We start from the raw sequence: 15782 nt of genomic DNA, 5'->3' as shown, positions 1-15782 counted from the left end.
CCACTTCATTATTGTAGCACACAGAGTGAGTCCATGCAACTTATTATGTGACTTGTTAAGCACATTTCTACTTCTGTCCTTGTTTAGGCTCCTTGCCATAACAAAGGGGTTGAATACTTATTGACTCAAGACATTTCAGGTTTTCATTTGTATTAATTTGAAGAAATAATTCCACTTTATGGGGTACTGTGTGAAGACCAGTGGGTGAGAATAGCTTCTGAAGGCACTGTAGCTTCCTAACCAAGTACAGCCATTTGGAATGGGGACCAGTATGTTCAGCAACATGAAGTTGGTAGAACATTCTTTTTTTAACTGAAGACATGTGCACCTACCGTCTCCGGCGTCTGATGTTCATAACTCCTTCTTCAGGTGTGTCACGCTGAGCTGCACCTGGCCACCTGTTTCCAGCCTGTTAACGGACGCATCCAACTGCAGGTCCTCGCTGCCCAGAACCTCCCTGCTCCACTCAACCAGGGTAGGGGTCTACGTAGTCTGTTATATATCTGTTAGAACCTCCCTGTTCCACTCAGCCAGGGTAGGGGTCTACATAGTCTGTTATATATCTGTTATAACCTCCCTGTTCCACTCAGCCAGGGTAGGGGTCTACATAGTCTGTTATATATCTGTTATAACCTCCCTGTTCCACTCAGCCAGGGTAGGGGTCTACATAGTCTGTTATATATCTGTTATAACCTCCCTGTTCCACTCAGCCAGGGTAGGGGTCTACATAGTCAGTTATATATATGTTATAACCTCCCAGCTCCACTCAGCCAGGGTAGGGGTCTACATAGTCTGTTATATATCTGTTATAACCTCCCAGCTCCACTCAGCCAGGGTAGGGGTCTACATAGTCTGTTATATATCTGTTATAACCTCCCTGTTCCACTCAGCCAGGGTAGGCGTCTACATAGTCTGTTATATATCTGTTATAACCTCCCTGTTCCACTCAGCCAGGGTAGGGGTCTACATAGTCTGTTATATATCTGTTATAACCTCCCTGTTCCACTCAGCCAGGGTAGGGGTCTACATAGTCTGTTATATATATGTTATAACCTCCCAGCTCCACTCAGCCAGGGTAGGGGTCTACATAGTCTGTTATATATCTGTTATAACCCCCCTGTTCCACTCAGCCAGGGTAGGGGTCTACATAGTCTGTTATATCTCTGTTATAACCTCCCTGTTCCACTCAGCCAGGGTAGGGGGTCTACATAGTCTGTTATATATCTGTTATAACCTCCCTGTTCCACTCAGCCAGGGTAGGGGTCTACATAGTCTGTTATATATCTGTTATAACCTCCCTGTTCCACTCAGCCAGGGTAGGGGTCTACATAGTCTGTTATATCTCTGTTATAACCTCCCTGTTCCACTCAGCCAGGGTAGGGGTCTACATAGTCTGTTATATATCTGTTATAACCTCCCTGTTCCACTCAGCCAGGGTAGGGATCTACATAGTCTGTTATATATCTGTTATAACCTCCCTGTTCCACTCAGCCAGGGTAGGGGTCTACATAGTCTGTTATATCTCTGTTATAACCTCCCTGTTCCACTGAGCCAGGGTAGGGGTCTACATAGTCTGTTATATATCTGTTATAACCTCCCTGTTCCACTCAGCCAGGGTAGGGTTCTACATAGTCAGTTATATATATGTTATAACCTCCCAGCTCCACTCAGCCAGGGTAGGGGTCTACATAGTCTGTTATATATCTGTTATAACCTCCCAGCTCCACTCAGCCAGGGTAGGGGTCTACATAGTCTGTTATATATCTGTTATAACCTCCCTGTTCCACTCAGCCAGGGTAGGCGTCTACATAGTCTGTTATATCTCTGTTATAACCTCCCTGTTCCACTCAGCCAGGGTAGGGGTCTACATAGTCTGTTATATATATGTTATAACCTCCCTGTTCCACTCAGCCAGGGTAGGGGTCTACATAGTCTGTTATATATCTGTTTACTCCAGCTAACACTTGGCATTATGCATGATGATGTTTGGCTTGTGTGCGGCTGCTCGGCCATGGAAACCCATTTCATGAAGCTCCCGACAGACAGTTCTTGTGCTGACGTTGCTTCCAGAGGTAGTTTGGAACTCGGTAGTGAGTGTTGCAACCGAGGACAGACGATTTCTACACCCTAAGTGTTTCAGCACTCGACGGTCCCGTTCTGTGAGCGTGTGTGTCCTACCACTTCACGGCTGAGCCGTTGTTGCTCCTAGAGGTTTCCACTTCACAATAACAGCACTTATAGTTGACCGGGGCAGCTCTAGCAGGGCTAGAAATTTGACGAAATGACTTGTAGGAAAAGCCACGTTGAACGTCACTGAGCTCTTCAGTAAGGCCATTCTACTACCAATGTTTGTCTATGGAGATTGCATGGCTGTGTGCTCGATTTTATACACCTGCCAGTAACGTGTGGCTGAAACGGGATAAATCCACTAATTGAAGGAGTGTCCACATACTTTTGTATATATCGTGTTTGTCACAGAGAAAAATGTGTTTTAATGAACCGGATGTGGATTTTTAACCCGTTCTAAAATTAGTTAAGGTTAGGTTTAGGTTTAGGTTTAGGTTTAGGGTTAGTTTTAGGGTTAGGTTTAGGTTAAGGTTTAGGTTTAGTCGGAGAGGTTCAACCTGGAACCATTTTAAAATCTGCCAGCTGTATACACACTGTCTACTAAGTAACCATTTCTCTTGTGCTTTTCTATTTCCCTTGTGCCTTTCTATTTCCCTTGTGCTTTTCCATTTCCCTTGTGCTTTTCCATTTCCCTTGTGCTTTTCCATTTCCCTTGTGCTTTTCCATTTCCCTTGTGCTTTTCCATTTCCCTTGTGCTTTTCCATTTCCCTTGTGCTTTTCCATTTCCCTTGTGCTTTTCCATTTCCCTTGTGCTTTTCCATTTCCCTTGTGCTTTTCCATTTCCCTTGTGCTTTTCCATTTCCCTTGTACTTGTCCATTTCCCTTGTGCTTCCCTTGTCCATTTCCCTTGTGCTTCCCTTGTCCATTTCCCTTGTGCTTCCCTTGTCCATTTCCCTTGTGCTTCCCTTGTCCATTTCCCTTGTGCTTTTCAATTTCCCTTGTGCTTTTCCATTTCCCTTGTGCTTCCCTTGTGCTTTTCCATTTCCCTTGTGCTTTTCCATTTCCCTTGTGCTTCCCTTGTGCTTTTCCATTTCCCTTGTGCTTCCCTTGTCCATCAACCAGCGTTCTTTGTGAAGATATTAATGCAGCTGCAGGGCACGGTGGTGATGAAGAAGAAGACTCACACCCTAAAGTCCTCCGGAGGTCAGCTGACCTGGACTGAGTCTTTCTACTTCCCCTTCGCTTTGGACCAGGGCTTCCTGCTGTCAGTCAAACTCTACAGCCGCAGTTCTGTCAGACGGAAACACTGCCTCGGACAGGTGAGACGAAAGGCCTAGGGCTCTGTTCAATCCGAAGAGCGGAAGTTCAGCTTTACAGCGAGACTGAAATTTAAAGGCAATGTTCCAACTTCAGCGGAGACTGTTTTCATGGTAGACGCTGCAACGTAAAATGACCTTTACATTTCTATCCCGGGAAGCTGTAACGCTTCAGATTTTCCAGATTAAATAGAGCCCCTAGATTTAATCAGACCAAGCATTGACCCGGCGAGAGCCGACACCTGCCACCTGCATAGCGGATGTTTTTGGCAGTGTCGGTGTGGAACTGTGTCGGTGTGGAACTGTGTCGGAGGTGGAACTGTGTCGGAGGTGGAACTGTGTCACTGTGTCGGTGTGGAACTGTGTCGAGGTGGAACTGTGTCGGTGTGGAACTGTGTCGGTGTGGAACTGTGTCGGTGTGGAACTGTGTCGGTGTGGAACTGTGTCGGAGGTGGAACTGTGTCGGAGGTGGAACTGTGTCGGTGTGGAACTGTGTCGGTGTGGAACTGTGTCGGAGGTGGAACTGTGTCGGAGGTGGAACTGTGTCGGTGTGGAACTGTGTCGGAGGTGGAACTGTGTCGGAGGTGGAACTGTGTCGGAGGTGGAACTGTGTCGGAGGTGGAACTGTTTCGGAGGTGGAACTGTGTCGGAGTGGAACTGTGTCGGAGGTGGAACTGTTTCGGAGGTGGAACTGTGTCGGAGGTGGAACTGTGTCGGAGGTGGAACTGTGTCGGAGGTGGAACTGTGTCGGAGGTGGAACTGTGTCGGTGTGGAACTGTGTCGGTGTGGAACTGTGTCGGAGGTGGAACTGTGTCGGAGGTGGAACTGTGTCGGTGTGGAACTGTGTCGGAGGTGGAACTGTGTCGGAGGTGGAACTGTGTCGGAGGTGGAACTGTGTCGGTGTGGAACTGTGTCGGTGTGGAACTGTGTCGGTGTGGAACTGTGTCCGAGGTGGAACTGTGTCCGAGGTGGAACTGTGTCGAGGTGGAACTGTGTCGAGGTGGAACTGTGTCGGTGTGGAACTGTGTCGGTGTGGAACTGTGTCGGTGTGTAAAATCAGTGAGCAGTTGCTCCGGTGATCATTGTCATGAAGCCACACCCTCCTCACATTGTCATGAAGCCACACCCTCCTCACTTGAGATAGAAGTTTTGAACGAGAAAGTTTAGGCTCCGTATAATTAATGACATTCAGATTCAGAAAAATTATAAATGAATATTTCATCATTTATATCAGCCTAGTCAAGGTGTAGATTACAAGGCTACATAAGGATTTCTCTCAATGCGACTGCGGGCAGCCAATCATGCCGGGAGCCGTTGTGGATTTGACACGCAGTTTCATCTGTTACGTTCCCACAAGACAAACTCAAAATGTTGCTCACAACAAAGGGAACTAACAGACAACCAGAAAAGAGTACTGAAAGGCACCTATGTGGGTCTCCACTGAAGGTTGACAAGCAACTAGGAAATGTGCCCTAAAACATTCCCAGAATGGATTCCCACTAAATGTGGCCAGGGGAAGGGAATGCAAACAGAACATCCCACACCAATAGAAACCTGATCTAAAGGAAACAGAACATCCCACACCAATAGAAACCTGATCTAAAGGAAACAGAACATCCCACACCAATAGAAACCTGATCTAAAGGAAAGAGAACATCCCACACCAATAGAAACCTGATCTAAAGGAAACAGAACATCCCACACCAATATAACCCTGATCTAAAGGAAACAGAACATCCCACACCAATAGAAACCTGATCTAAAGGAAAGAGAACATCCCACACCAATAGAAACCTGATCTAAAGGAAACAGAACATCCCACACCAATAGAAACCTGATCTAAAGGAAACAGAACATCCCACACCAATAGAAACCTGATCTAAAGGAAACAGAACATCCCACACCAATAGAAACCTGATCTAAAGGAAACAGAACATCCCACACCAATAGAAACCTGATCTAAAGGAAAGAGAACACCCCACACCAATAGAAACCTGATCTAAAGGAAAGGCCAGCAAGTCTTAAATCCCAGCTAGGCTGACTGATGCCCAGGCCAGCAAGTCTTAAATACCAGCTAGGCTGACTGATGCCCAGGCCAGCAAGTCTTAAATCCCAGCTAGGCTGACTGATGCCCAGGCCAGCAAGTCTTAAATCCCAGCTAGGCTGACTGATGCCCAGGCCAGCAAGTCTTAAATCCCAGCTAGGCTGACTGATGCCCAGGCCAGCAAGTCTTAAATCCCAGCTAGGCTGACTGATGCCCAGGCCAGCAAGTCTTAAATCCCAGCTAGGCTGACTGATGCCCAGGCCAGCAAGTCTTAAATACCAGCTAGGCTGACTGATGCCCAGACCAACAGGTCTTAAATACCAGCTAGGCTGACTGATGCCCAGGCCAACAGGTCTTAAATACCAGCTAGGCTGACTGATGCCCAGGCCAGCATGTCTTAAATACCAGCTAGGCTGACTGATGCCCAGGCCAACAGGTCTTAAATACCAGCTAGGCTGACTGATGCCCAGGCCAACAGGTCTTAAATACCAAATAGGCTGACTGATGCCCAGGCCAGCATGTCTTAAATACCAAATAGGCTGACTGATGCCCAGGCCAGCAGGTCTTAAATACCAGCTAGGCAGACTGATGCCCAGGCCAACAGGTCTTAAATACCAAATAGGCTGACTGATGCCCAGGCCAGCAAGTCTTAAATTGAGTTCTAAGATCAGGCCAGTTCCATAACTTTCATAACTGCTTCTACAGGTTCACCTTGGCTTCGACAGCCCAACACAGGAAGCAGCAGAGCAGTGGAGGGACAGCATTTCTCACCCTGAGAAGATGGTGGCCGTATGGCACAGACTCAACGGATTCTGACACACCTGTATAATTTCACTTCCCAAAGGAGTTGACCGCCTCACCTGAATCGCCGCCTGTACTGCCACCCAGTGGTATAAAGTACTTAAGTAAAAATACTTTAGTAGTTTTTGGAGGTATCAGTACTTTACTTTACTATTTTTATGTTTGCCAACTTTTAATTTGACCTCACTACATTCCTAAAGAAAATAATGACCTTGTATTATTTTGTAGATAAAGTATATAGATTAGTCATTTGTGCTGCATAGACTTGTTTTGTGTAGTGCCATATGTTGGATGTCATAAGGTGAATGCACCAATTTGTAAGTCGCTCTGGATAAGAGCGTCTGCTAAATGACTTAAATGTAAATGTTGTATGTTCAGTTAATATAATATAATATTTTAGAGGACAGATATTTGGCGGCAGGTAGCCTAGTGGTTATTGGGCCAGTAACCGAAAGGTTGCAAGTTTGAATCCCCGAGCTGACAAGGTAAAAGAAAATCTGTCGTTCTGGCCCCTGAACAAGACCGTTAACCCACTGTTCACCGATAGGCTGTCTTTGTAAATAAGAATTTGTTCTTAACCGACTTAAATAATGGTATAATAAAAAAATATAAAACATTCATGAAGTTCTGTTGCATGAATTGCAAGGAGTAATGGTACCATTACTCAGTACCCAGAGTTCATGTGTTCTCATTGGTGGTCCTGATGAATCCCTGGTCTTCTGCATCTTCTCCACTCACACTGTTTAGTGTTTCCCACATATTTAAGGGGCTCTAGTGGTCCTTCTGTAGCTCAGTTGGTAGAGCATGGCGCTTGTAACGCCAGGGTAGTGGGTTCGATCCCGGGACCACCCATACGTAGAATGTATGCACACATGACTGTAAGTCGCTTTGGATAAAAGCGTCTGCTAAATGGCATATATTATTATTATTATTAGTCAGTCTGTAAAGCTGAAGACTTGGGGCTCTATTCAGTCTGTAAAGCTGAAGACTTGGGGCTCTATTCAGTCTGTAAAGCTGAAGACTTAGGGTTCTATTCAGCCTGTAAAGCTGAAGACTTAGGGCTCTATTCAGTCTGTAAAGCTGAAGACTTAGGGCTCTATTCAGTCTGTAAAGCTGAAGACTTAGGGCTCTATTCAGTCTGTAAAGCTGAAGACTTAGGGCTCTATTCAGTCTGTAAAGCTGAAGACTTAGGGTTCTATTCAGTCTGTAAAGCTGAAGACTTAGGGCTCTATTCAGCCTGTAAAGCTGAAGACTTAGGGCTCTATTCAGCCTGTAAAGCTGAAGACTTAGGGCTCTATTCAGCCTGTAAAGCTGAAGACTTAGGGCTCTATTCAGTCTGTAAAGCTGAAGACTTAGGGCTCTATTCAGTCTGTAAAGCTGAAGACTTGGGGCTCTATTCAGTCTGTAAAGCTGAAGACTTAGGGTTCTATTCAGTCTGTAAAGCTGAAGACTTGGGGCTCTATTCAGTCTGTAAAGCTGAAGACTTGGGGCTCTATTCAGTCTGTAAAGCTGAAGACTTAGGGCTCTATTCAGTCTGTAAAGCTGAAGACTTAGGGCTCTATTCAGTCTGTAAAGCTGAAGACTTAGGGCTCTATTCAGTCTGTAAAGCTGAAGACTTAGGGCTCTATTCAGTCTGTAAAGCTGAAGACTTGGGGCTCTATTCAGTCTGTAAAGCTGAAGACTTGGGGCTCTATTCAGTCTGTAAAGCTGAAGACTTAGGGCTCTATTCAGTCTGTAAAGCTGAAGACTTGGGGCTCTATTCAGTCTGTAAAGCTGAAGACTTAGGGTTCTATTCAGTCTGTAAAGCTGAAGACTTGGGGTTCTATTCAGTCTGTAAAGCTGAAGACTTAGGGCTCTATTCAGTCTGTAAAGCTGAAGACTTAGGGCTCTATTCAGTCTGTAAAGCTGAAGACTTGGGGCTCTATTCAGTCTGTAAAGCTGAAGACTTGGGGCTCTATTCAGTCTGTAAAGCTGAAGACTTGGGGCTCTATTCAGTCTGTAAAGCTGAAGACTTAGGGCTCTATTCAGTCTGTAAAGCTGAAGACTTGGGGCTCTATTCAGTCTGTAAAGCTGAAGACTTAGGGCTCTATTCAGTCTGTTAAACTGAAGACTTAGGGCTCTATTCAGTCTGTTAAACTGAAGACTTGGGGCTCTATTGAGTCTGTAAATCTGAAGACTTGGGGCTTATGGAATCATGTAGTAACCAAAAAAGTGTTAAACAAATCAAAATATATTGTTTATATTTGAGATTCTTAAAAGGAGCCACACTTTGCCTTGATGACAGCTTGGCACACTCTTGGTATTTCACTCATGAGGGTCATGAGGCGCAGCTGAATTGAGACGATGGTGACAGGTGTGCGGAATAAATCAGCAGCCCGATGACCTAGAGGGAGTACACGTGACATACATTGTGCACTAAGACATGTGTTTGTGTCCTTGTCGGTGTGGTGCTTCGGCAGTCATTGTTTACGTAGTAAGTATTTGGTCCAGGTTCATGTTTACTCAGCCTGAAGGCATTCCAGACACACCTTGTCCATAAGCTTGTCTTATTACACAACACTACCTTTCAGTCCACACTACCTTTCAGTCAACAGCACCTTTCAGTCAACAGCACCTTTCAGTCAACAGCACCTTTCAGTCAACAGCACCTTTCAGTCAACAGCACCTTTCACCCAACAGCAGCTTTCAGTTAACACTACCTTTCAGTCAACACTACCTTTCAGTCAACACTACCTTTCAGTCAACACTACCTTTCAGTCAACAGCAGCTTTCAGTCAACACTACCTTTCAGTCAACACTACCTTTCAGTCAACAGCACATTTCACCCAACAGCAGCTTTCAGTCAACACTACCACTCTGTCAACAATACCTTTCTGTCAACAATACCTGTCAGTCAACAATACCTTTCAGTCAACAATACCCCTCAGTCAACACTACCCCTCAGTCAACACTACCCCTCAGTCAACACTACCCCTCAGTCAACACTACCCCTCAGTCAACACTACCCCTCAGTCAACACTACCCCTCAGTCAACACTACCCCTCAGTCAACACTACCTCTCAGTCAACACTATCTCTCAGTCAACACTACCTCTCAGTCAACACTACCTCTCAGTCAACACTACCTCTCAGTCAACACTACCTTTCTGTCAACACTACCTTTCAACACTACCTTTCATTCAACACTACCTGTCAGTCAACACTACCTGTCAGTGAACACTACCTGTCAGTCAACACTACCTTACTGTCAACACTACCTCTCTGTCAACACTACCTCTCTGTCAACACTACCTCTCTGTCAACACTACCTTTCAGTCAACAGCACCTTTCAGTCAACACTACCTTTCAGTCAACACTACCTTTAATTCAACAGCACCTTACAGTCAACACTACCTTTCTGTCAACACTACCATTCAGTCAACACTACCACTCTGTCAACACTACCATTCAGTCAACACTACCACTCTGTCAACACTACCACTCTGTCAACACTACCTTTCAGTCAACACTACCTTTCAGTCAACACTACCTTTCAGTCAACACTACCTCTCAGTCAACACTACCTTTCAGTCAACAGCCCCTTTCAGTCAACACTACCTTTCAGTCAACACTACCTTTCAGTCAACAGCCCCTTTCAGTCAACACTACCTCTCAGTCAACACTACCTCTCAGTCAACAGCCCCTTTCAGTCAACACTACCTTTCAGTCAACACTACCTTTCAGTCAACAGCCCCTTTCAGTCAACACTACCTCTCAGTCAACACTACCTCTCAGTCAACACTACCTCTCAGTCAACACTACCTCTCAGTCAGTGTGAGTGTCTGATTGCCAACATGAGAACCTATTACACACAAAGACCTGGTGTTAAATTCTAATCAAAATAATTTCGTATACTGTATCTGTGCTTGATTGAGCGAGCCTGTTGCAATGAAAACCAATAGAGAAGTGTTAAAAGTTCAAACACCGCAGACGGTAGGAGAGAGTGGCCAAAACGGCACGTTGATTTTATCCGTGACTTCCAATAATTACTGAAATGGGGAGTCGGGAGCATGTTGTCTTCTAATTGGCTAACGTTTCAGTGGGCCTGTTAAAATCATCTGAACATTTTGTTTGTGAAAACGGATAGACATTTTGAAGGTTAATAAGGATGCGTCATTTGGTTTCTGTTCTCAACTGATATGTTTGGACGCCCTAAAGCAAACCCTGCAAGTATTTAAACCCAAGTCTTTTACAACCTCCTAAAGATCAAACTAGGCAGTACATAATGTGTAATAGGTTCTCATGTTGGCAATCAGACACTCATTCCAACCTGTCGTCTACCTTCTCTTGTAAGAAGGAGCTCATTCCATCGCTATGGATACGATGACGGACGATGATCTTGGGTTTTGGCTAGAGGGAGAACAGCTGTATGCCTTGTGATTGGGTTTTGGCTAGAGGGAGAACAGCTGTATGCCTTGTGATTGGGTTTTGGCTAGAGGGAGAACAGCTATATGCCTTGTGATTGGGTTTTGGCTAGAGGGAGAACAGCTGTATGCCTTGTGATTGGGTTTTGGCTAGAGGGAGAACAGATGTATGCCTTGTGATTGGGTTTTGGCTAGAGGGAGAACAGCTGTATGCCTTGTGATTGGGTTTTGGCTAGAGGGAGAGCAGCTATATGCCTTGTGATTGGGTTTTGGCTAGAGGGAGAACAGCTATATGCCTTGTGATTGGGTTTTGGCTAGAGGGAGAACAGCTATATGCCTTGTGATTGGGTTTTGGCTAGAGGGGGAACAGCTATATGCCTTGTGATTGGGTTTTGGCTAGAGGGAGAACAGCTATATGCCTTGTGATTGGGTTTTGGCTAGAGGGAGAGCAGCTATATGCATTGTGATTGGGTTTTGGCTAGAGGGGGAACAGCTATATGCCTTGTGATTGGGTTTTGGCTAGAGGGAGAACAGCTATATGCCTTGTGATTGGGTTTTGGCTAGAGGGAGAGCAGCTATATGCCTTGTGATTGGGTTTTGGCTAGAGGGGGAACAGCTATATGCCTTGTGATTGGGTTTTGGCTAGAGGGAGAGCAGCTATATGCCTTGTGATTGGGTTTTGGTTAGAGGGAGAACAGCTATATGCCTTGTGATTGGGTTTTGGCTAGAGGGAGAGCAGCTATATGCCTTGTGATTGGGTTTTGGCTAGAGGGGGAACAGCTATATGCATTGTGATTGGGTTTTGGCTAGAGGGAGAGCAGCTATATGCCTTGTGATTGGGTTTTGGCTAGAGGGAGAGCAGCTATATGCCTTGTGATTGGGTTTTGGCTAGAGGGGGAACAGCTATATGCCTTGTGATTGGGTTTTGGCTAGAGGGAGAGCAGCTATATGCCTTGTGATTGGGTTTTGGCTAGAGGGGAACAGCTATATGCCTTGTGATTGGGTTTTGGTTAGAGGGAGAACAGCTCATGTGGGGTCCTCTGAGAAACGAATCTTATCAAACAAATGAGCAACTTGTTTTTCTTCAAATGGGTTATAGAATACAACCTTTTTAGTGTCAGGTAAGGGTATTTTACACTATTAGAATGCACGTCATGTAATATATGTGTCAGGGCAAACCTGAGGCACCTACAATGTAGTGAATATGAACACCGTGTTAATTAGGGATTATCATTTTCCCATGTGGGGTCCTCTTCATTTTCTCATTTCAAATTGTGGTTGTTTGCAGAAAAAGTTTGGGAACCCATGACATAACAGCAGGGCCAGATTACAGACCGGGCACGTGCCCTGGGGCCCCAATCTTCAGGGATTAGCGATAAAACTCAGTCTGTTTCTCTGCCTCATGGCAAAATGTGTAGAATAGAATTAGCATGAGATTAGCTATAAAACTCATTCTGTTTCTCTGCCTCATGGCAAAATGTGTAGAATAGAATTAGCATGAGATTAGCTATAAAACTCATTCTGTTTCTCTGCCTCATGGCAAAATGTGTAGAATAGAATTAGCATGAGATTAGCTATAAAACTCATTCTGTTTCTCTGCCTATGGAAACACTTGTAGAAATGCAGGAAGTTAGCTGTTTTCCTCAATAACTGTATGTAAATTCCTGAAAGCGTGGCCTCTTTCCCAGGCTTTTTATATGGTCCAAAACACACAAACAGTTGCGACAACAGAAACCAACGGTATCAGATTGCCTAACAAAACAGCTGTGTTATCCTGTTACACAACCCCATACAACGACTGTCAATAAAGACTTGCAGTCCTCTCGTAACAGATCACTCTATTCCCTGTGACCTCACAACCAGTCAGAGGAGTCATTCCACTGGTGAGGAGAGAGTCTGTTGAACATTGTGTTCCTCTTGAGTTCAAAGACAACCAGTTTGAGTTGTCACTCCCACTGGTGAGGAGAGAGTCTGTTGAACATTGTGTTCCTCTTGAGTTCAAAGACAACCAGTCTGACAGGAAATCAACGAAGGCTGAAGGTGTAACAGTGGTGTCCAACATCCTCAGGGCAGGTCCACATGTTGAGGATGGAGTCAGACTTCATGTCCCTCTAGTATGGCAAATAGAGGACCTGTGACTAAAATTAGAAACAAAGTATGCAATCACAGGGCATTCACAGTGGCATTCACAGTGGCAATCACAGTGGCATTCACAGTGGCATTCACAGTGAATTTCACAGTGGCATTCACAGTGGCATTCACAGTGGAAATAACAGTGGCATTCACAGTGGCATTCACAGTGGCATTCACAGTGGAAATAACAGTGGCATTCACAGTGGCATTCACAGTGGCATTCACAGTGGCATTCACAGTGGCATTCACAGTGGCAATCACAGTGGCATTCACAGTGGCATTCACAGTGGCATTCACCGTGGCATTCACAGTGGTATTCACAGTGGCATGCAGTGAAAATCACAGTGGCATTCACAGTGGCATTCACAGTGGAAATCACAGTGGCATTCACAGTGGAAATCACAGTGGCATTCACAGTGGAAATCACAGTGGCAATCACAGTGACAATCACAGTGGCAATCACAGTGGCATTCACAGTGGCATTCACAGTGGCATTCACAGTGGAATTCACAGTTGCATTCACAGTGGCATTCACAGTAGCAATCACAGTGGCAATCACAGTGGCATTCACAGTTCCCTCTCCCCCACCCCGAATTCCATGATGTTCAAAAGGTATATCAATCTCCCCAGAGTGGGAGTAAAAAGTTGTGAGTCGCTCTCTTTCCACAAGGGGGCACTCCTTCCCCATGGATGGCTCATTTCTGGCCTTCATTGCAGATTCCTGCTTGAAGTTCACTAGTCCCTATGAGGTGCTTGTTGATATTGGTTATGGATTCCTGTAGGCGATTGGTTTCATTCCTGTGAATTTGATTGAATTATGAATTGTCTCTCAGAGCTGTCCCTTTTCCAGCTGGGTTACGAGGTCCTGTGGTACCGGTACCGAAGACTGATGGGTATGATAACCTTCGTGAGAGCGTTTTTCCCCAGGGTTTATTTTTAATGCGCGGAGTCCAGCGCTGGGTGCCAAGCGGTTACCGGGACGCATCTTACCGCCTAAACTGAGCCTTTCGTTGTGACAGAAGTATATCAATTGGGCTACCGGGTTTTAGGCGAACCTTGGTGCATATATACACAGTTTTGTCAATCCAAAGTTTCACAGTGTTTATGTATGTCAAAAGATTTGCATTTTACACGTGTGGGTGCAATGAAAAAGTGTCCCTTCTCCATATTCAGACATAATGATCGAGAGTGTTGGAAAGGGAAAAATACAAATTATGTATTATAGTTTGTCAGGTCAATTAAAACGTTGAAGACGAAATAAATCTATCAATAATCCTGCTGTATTCAGTCTCTTTACAACAAGACAAGGCATCGAGAGTTGGCCAACAGGAGGCCAACGAAATGTACACAATCCTCTATTCAAAGACTAAACCCTTAATCTAAAATAAATAAAAAAATATATATTTTTCTCTCTATTTCACTCAATCCTAAAAAGACTAGGCTTCTTGTGTACCTGAACTTGTCCAAGTGTCACTCCCAGCTAACACATAAAGTTCTGAGAACCATAGAGTTTGGTGAGAGTGAGGTTGTCCTTTGGTTATTTTGCATACAATCTTCCCACAACTTTCTGGGAATGGTGCAGGATATTTGCTTGGCTTCGGAACATTCTCAGCACTTTGGCAGCGAACTTGACAACAACAAAACATCATAATAATCCTGGTATTTCGTTACTTTAACGGAACGCTGCTTCAAGGATCCAAGACGGTTGTATTTAATTTCAATTTTGGTAATGTTGTAGGAACATTCTCCAACTGGTTTGACATTGGGAATGTTGTAGGAACGTTCTCCAACTGGTTTGACATTGGGAATGTTGTAGGAACGTTCTCCAACTGGTTTGACATTGGGAATGTTGTAGGAACGTTCTCCAACTGGTTTGACATTGGGAATGTTGTAGGAACGTTCTCCAACTGGTTTGACATTGGGAATGTTGTAGGAACGTTCTCCAACTGGTTTGACATTGGTAATGTTGTAGGAACGTTCTCCAACTGGTTTGACATTGGTAATGTTGTAGGAACGTTCTCCAACTGGTTTGACATTGGTAATGTTGTAGGAACGTTCTCCAACTGGTTTGACATTGGGAATGTTGTAGGAACGTTCTCCAACTGGTTTGACATTGGGAATGTTGTAGGAACGTTCTCCAACTGGTTTGACATTGGGAATGTTGTAGGAACGTTCTCCAACTGGTTTGACATTGGGAATGTTGTAGGAACGTTCTCCAACTGGTTTGACATTGGTAATGTTGTAGGAACGTTCTCCAACTGGTTTGACATTGGGAATGTTGTAGGAACGTTCTCCAACTGGTTTGACATTGGTAATGTTGTAGGAACGTTCTCCAACTGGTTTGACATTGGGAATGTTGTAGGAACGTTCTCCAACTGGTTTGACATTGGGAATGTTGTAGGAACGTTCTCCAACTGGTTTGACATTGGGAATGTTGTAGGAACGTTCTCCAACTGGTTTGACATTGGTAATGTTGTAGGAACGTTCTCCAACTGGTTTGACATTGGTAATGTTGTAGGAACGTTCTCCAACTGGTTTGACATTGGTAATGTTGTAGGAACGTTCTCCAACTGGTTTGACATTGGGAATGTTGTAGGAACGTTCTCCAACTGGTTTGACATTGGGAATGTTGTAGGAACGTTCTCCAACTGGTTTGACATTGGTAATGTTGTAGGAACGTTCTCCAACTGGTTTGACATTGGTAATGTTGTAGGAACGTTCTCCAACTGGTTTGACATTGGTAATGTTGTAGGAACGTTCTCCAACTGGTTTGACATTGGTAATGTTGTAGGAACGTTCTCCAACTGGTTTGACATTGGGAATGTTGTAGGAACGTTCTCCAACTGGTTTGACATTGGGAATGTTGTAGGAACGTTCTCCAACTGGTTTGACATTGGGAATGTTGTAGGAACGTTCTCCAACTGGTTTGACATTGGGAATGTTGTAGGAACGTTCTCCAACTGGTTTGACATTGGTAATGTTGTAGGAACGTTCTCCAACTGGTTTGACATTGGTAATG

At 44.7% G+C, this 15782-nt stretch overlaps 1 protein-coding gene across 3 annotated transcripts in view; it reads left to right on the top strand.

The window, feature by feature from the left end:
* Positions 1-6640, top strand: part of LOC124001174 (tandem C2 domains nuclear protein-like) — a 31495-nt gene extending 24855 nt beyond the window's left edge. For all 3 annotated transcript variants that reach the window (XM_046307780.1, XM_046307779.1, XM_046307778.1), the window contains 3 exons: positions 370-475; positions 3190-3386; positions 6133-6640. In XM_046307780.1, the coding sequence (XP_046163736.1) occupies positions 370-475; positions 3190-3386; positions 6133-6243 (414 nt within the window). In that variant the 3' untranslated portion in view covers positions 6244-6640. The remainder of the gene's footprint in view (positions 1-369; positions 476-3189; positions 3387-6132) is intronic.
* The last annotated feature ends 9142 nt before the right edge of the window (positions 6641-15782 follow it).

The sequence above is a fragment of the Oncorhynchus gorbuscha genome, linkage group LG17, assembly GCF_021184085.1.
Source record: "Oncorhynchus gorbuscha isolate QuinsamMale2020 ecotype Even-year linkage group LG17, OgorEven_v1.0, whole genome shotgun sequence".
NCBI classification, from domain to species: Eukaryota; Metazoa; Chordata; class Actinopteri; order Salmoniformes; family Salmonidae; genus Oncorhynchus; species Oncorhynchus gorbuscha.
Note: the sequence above shows the minus strand (reverse complement) of the source record. Positions and strands in the feature narration are given on the sequence as shown.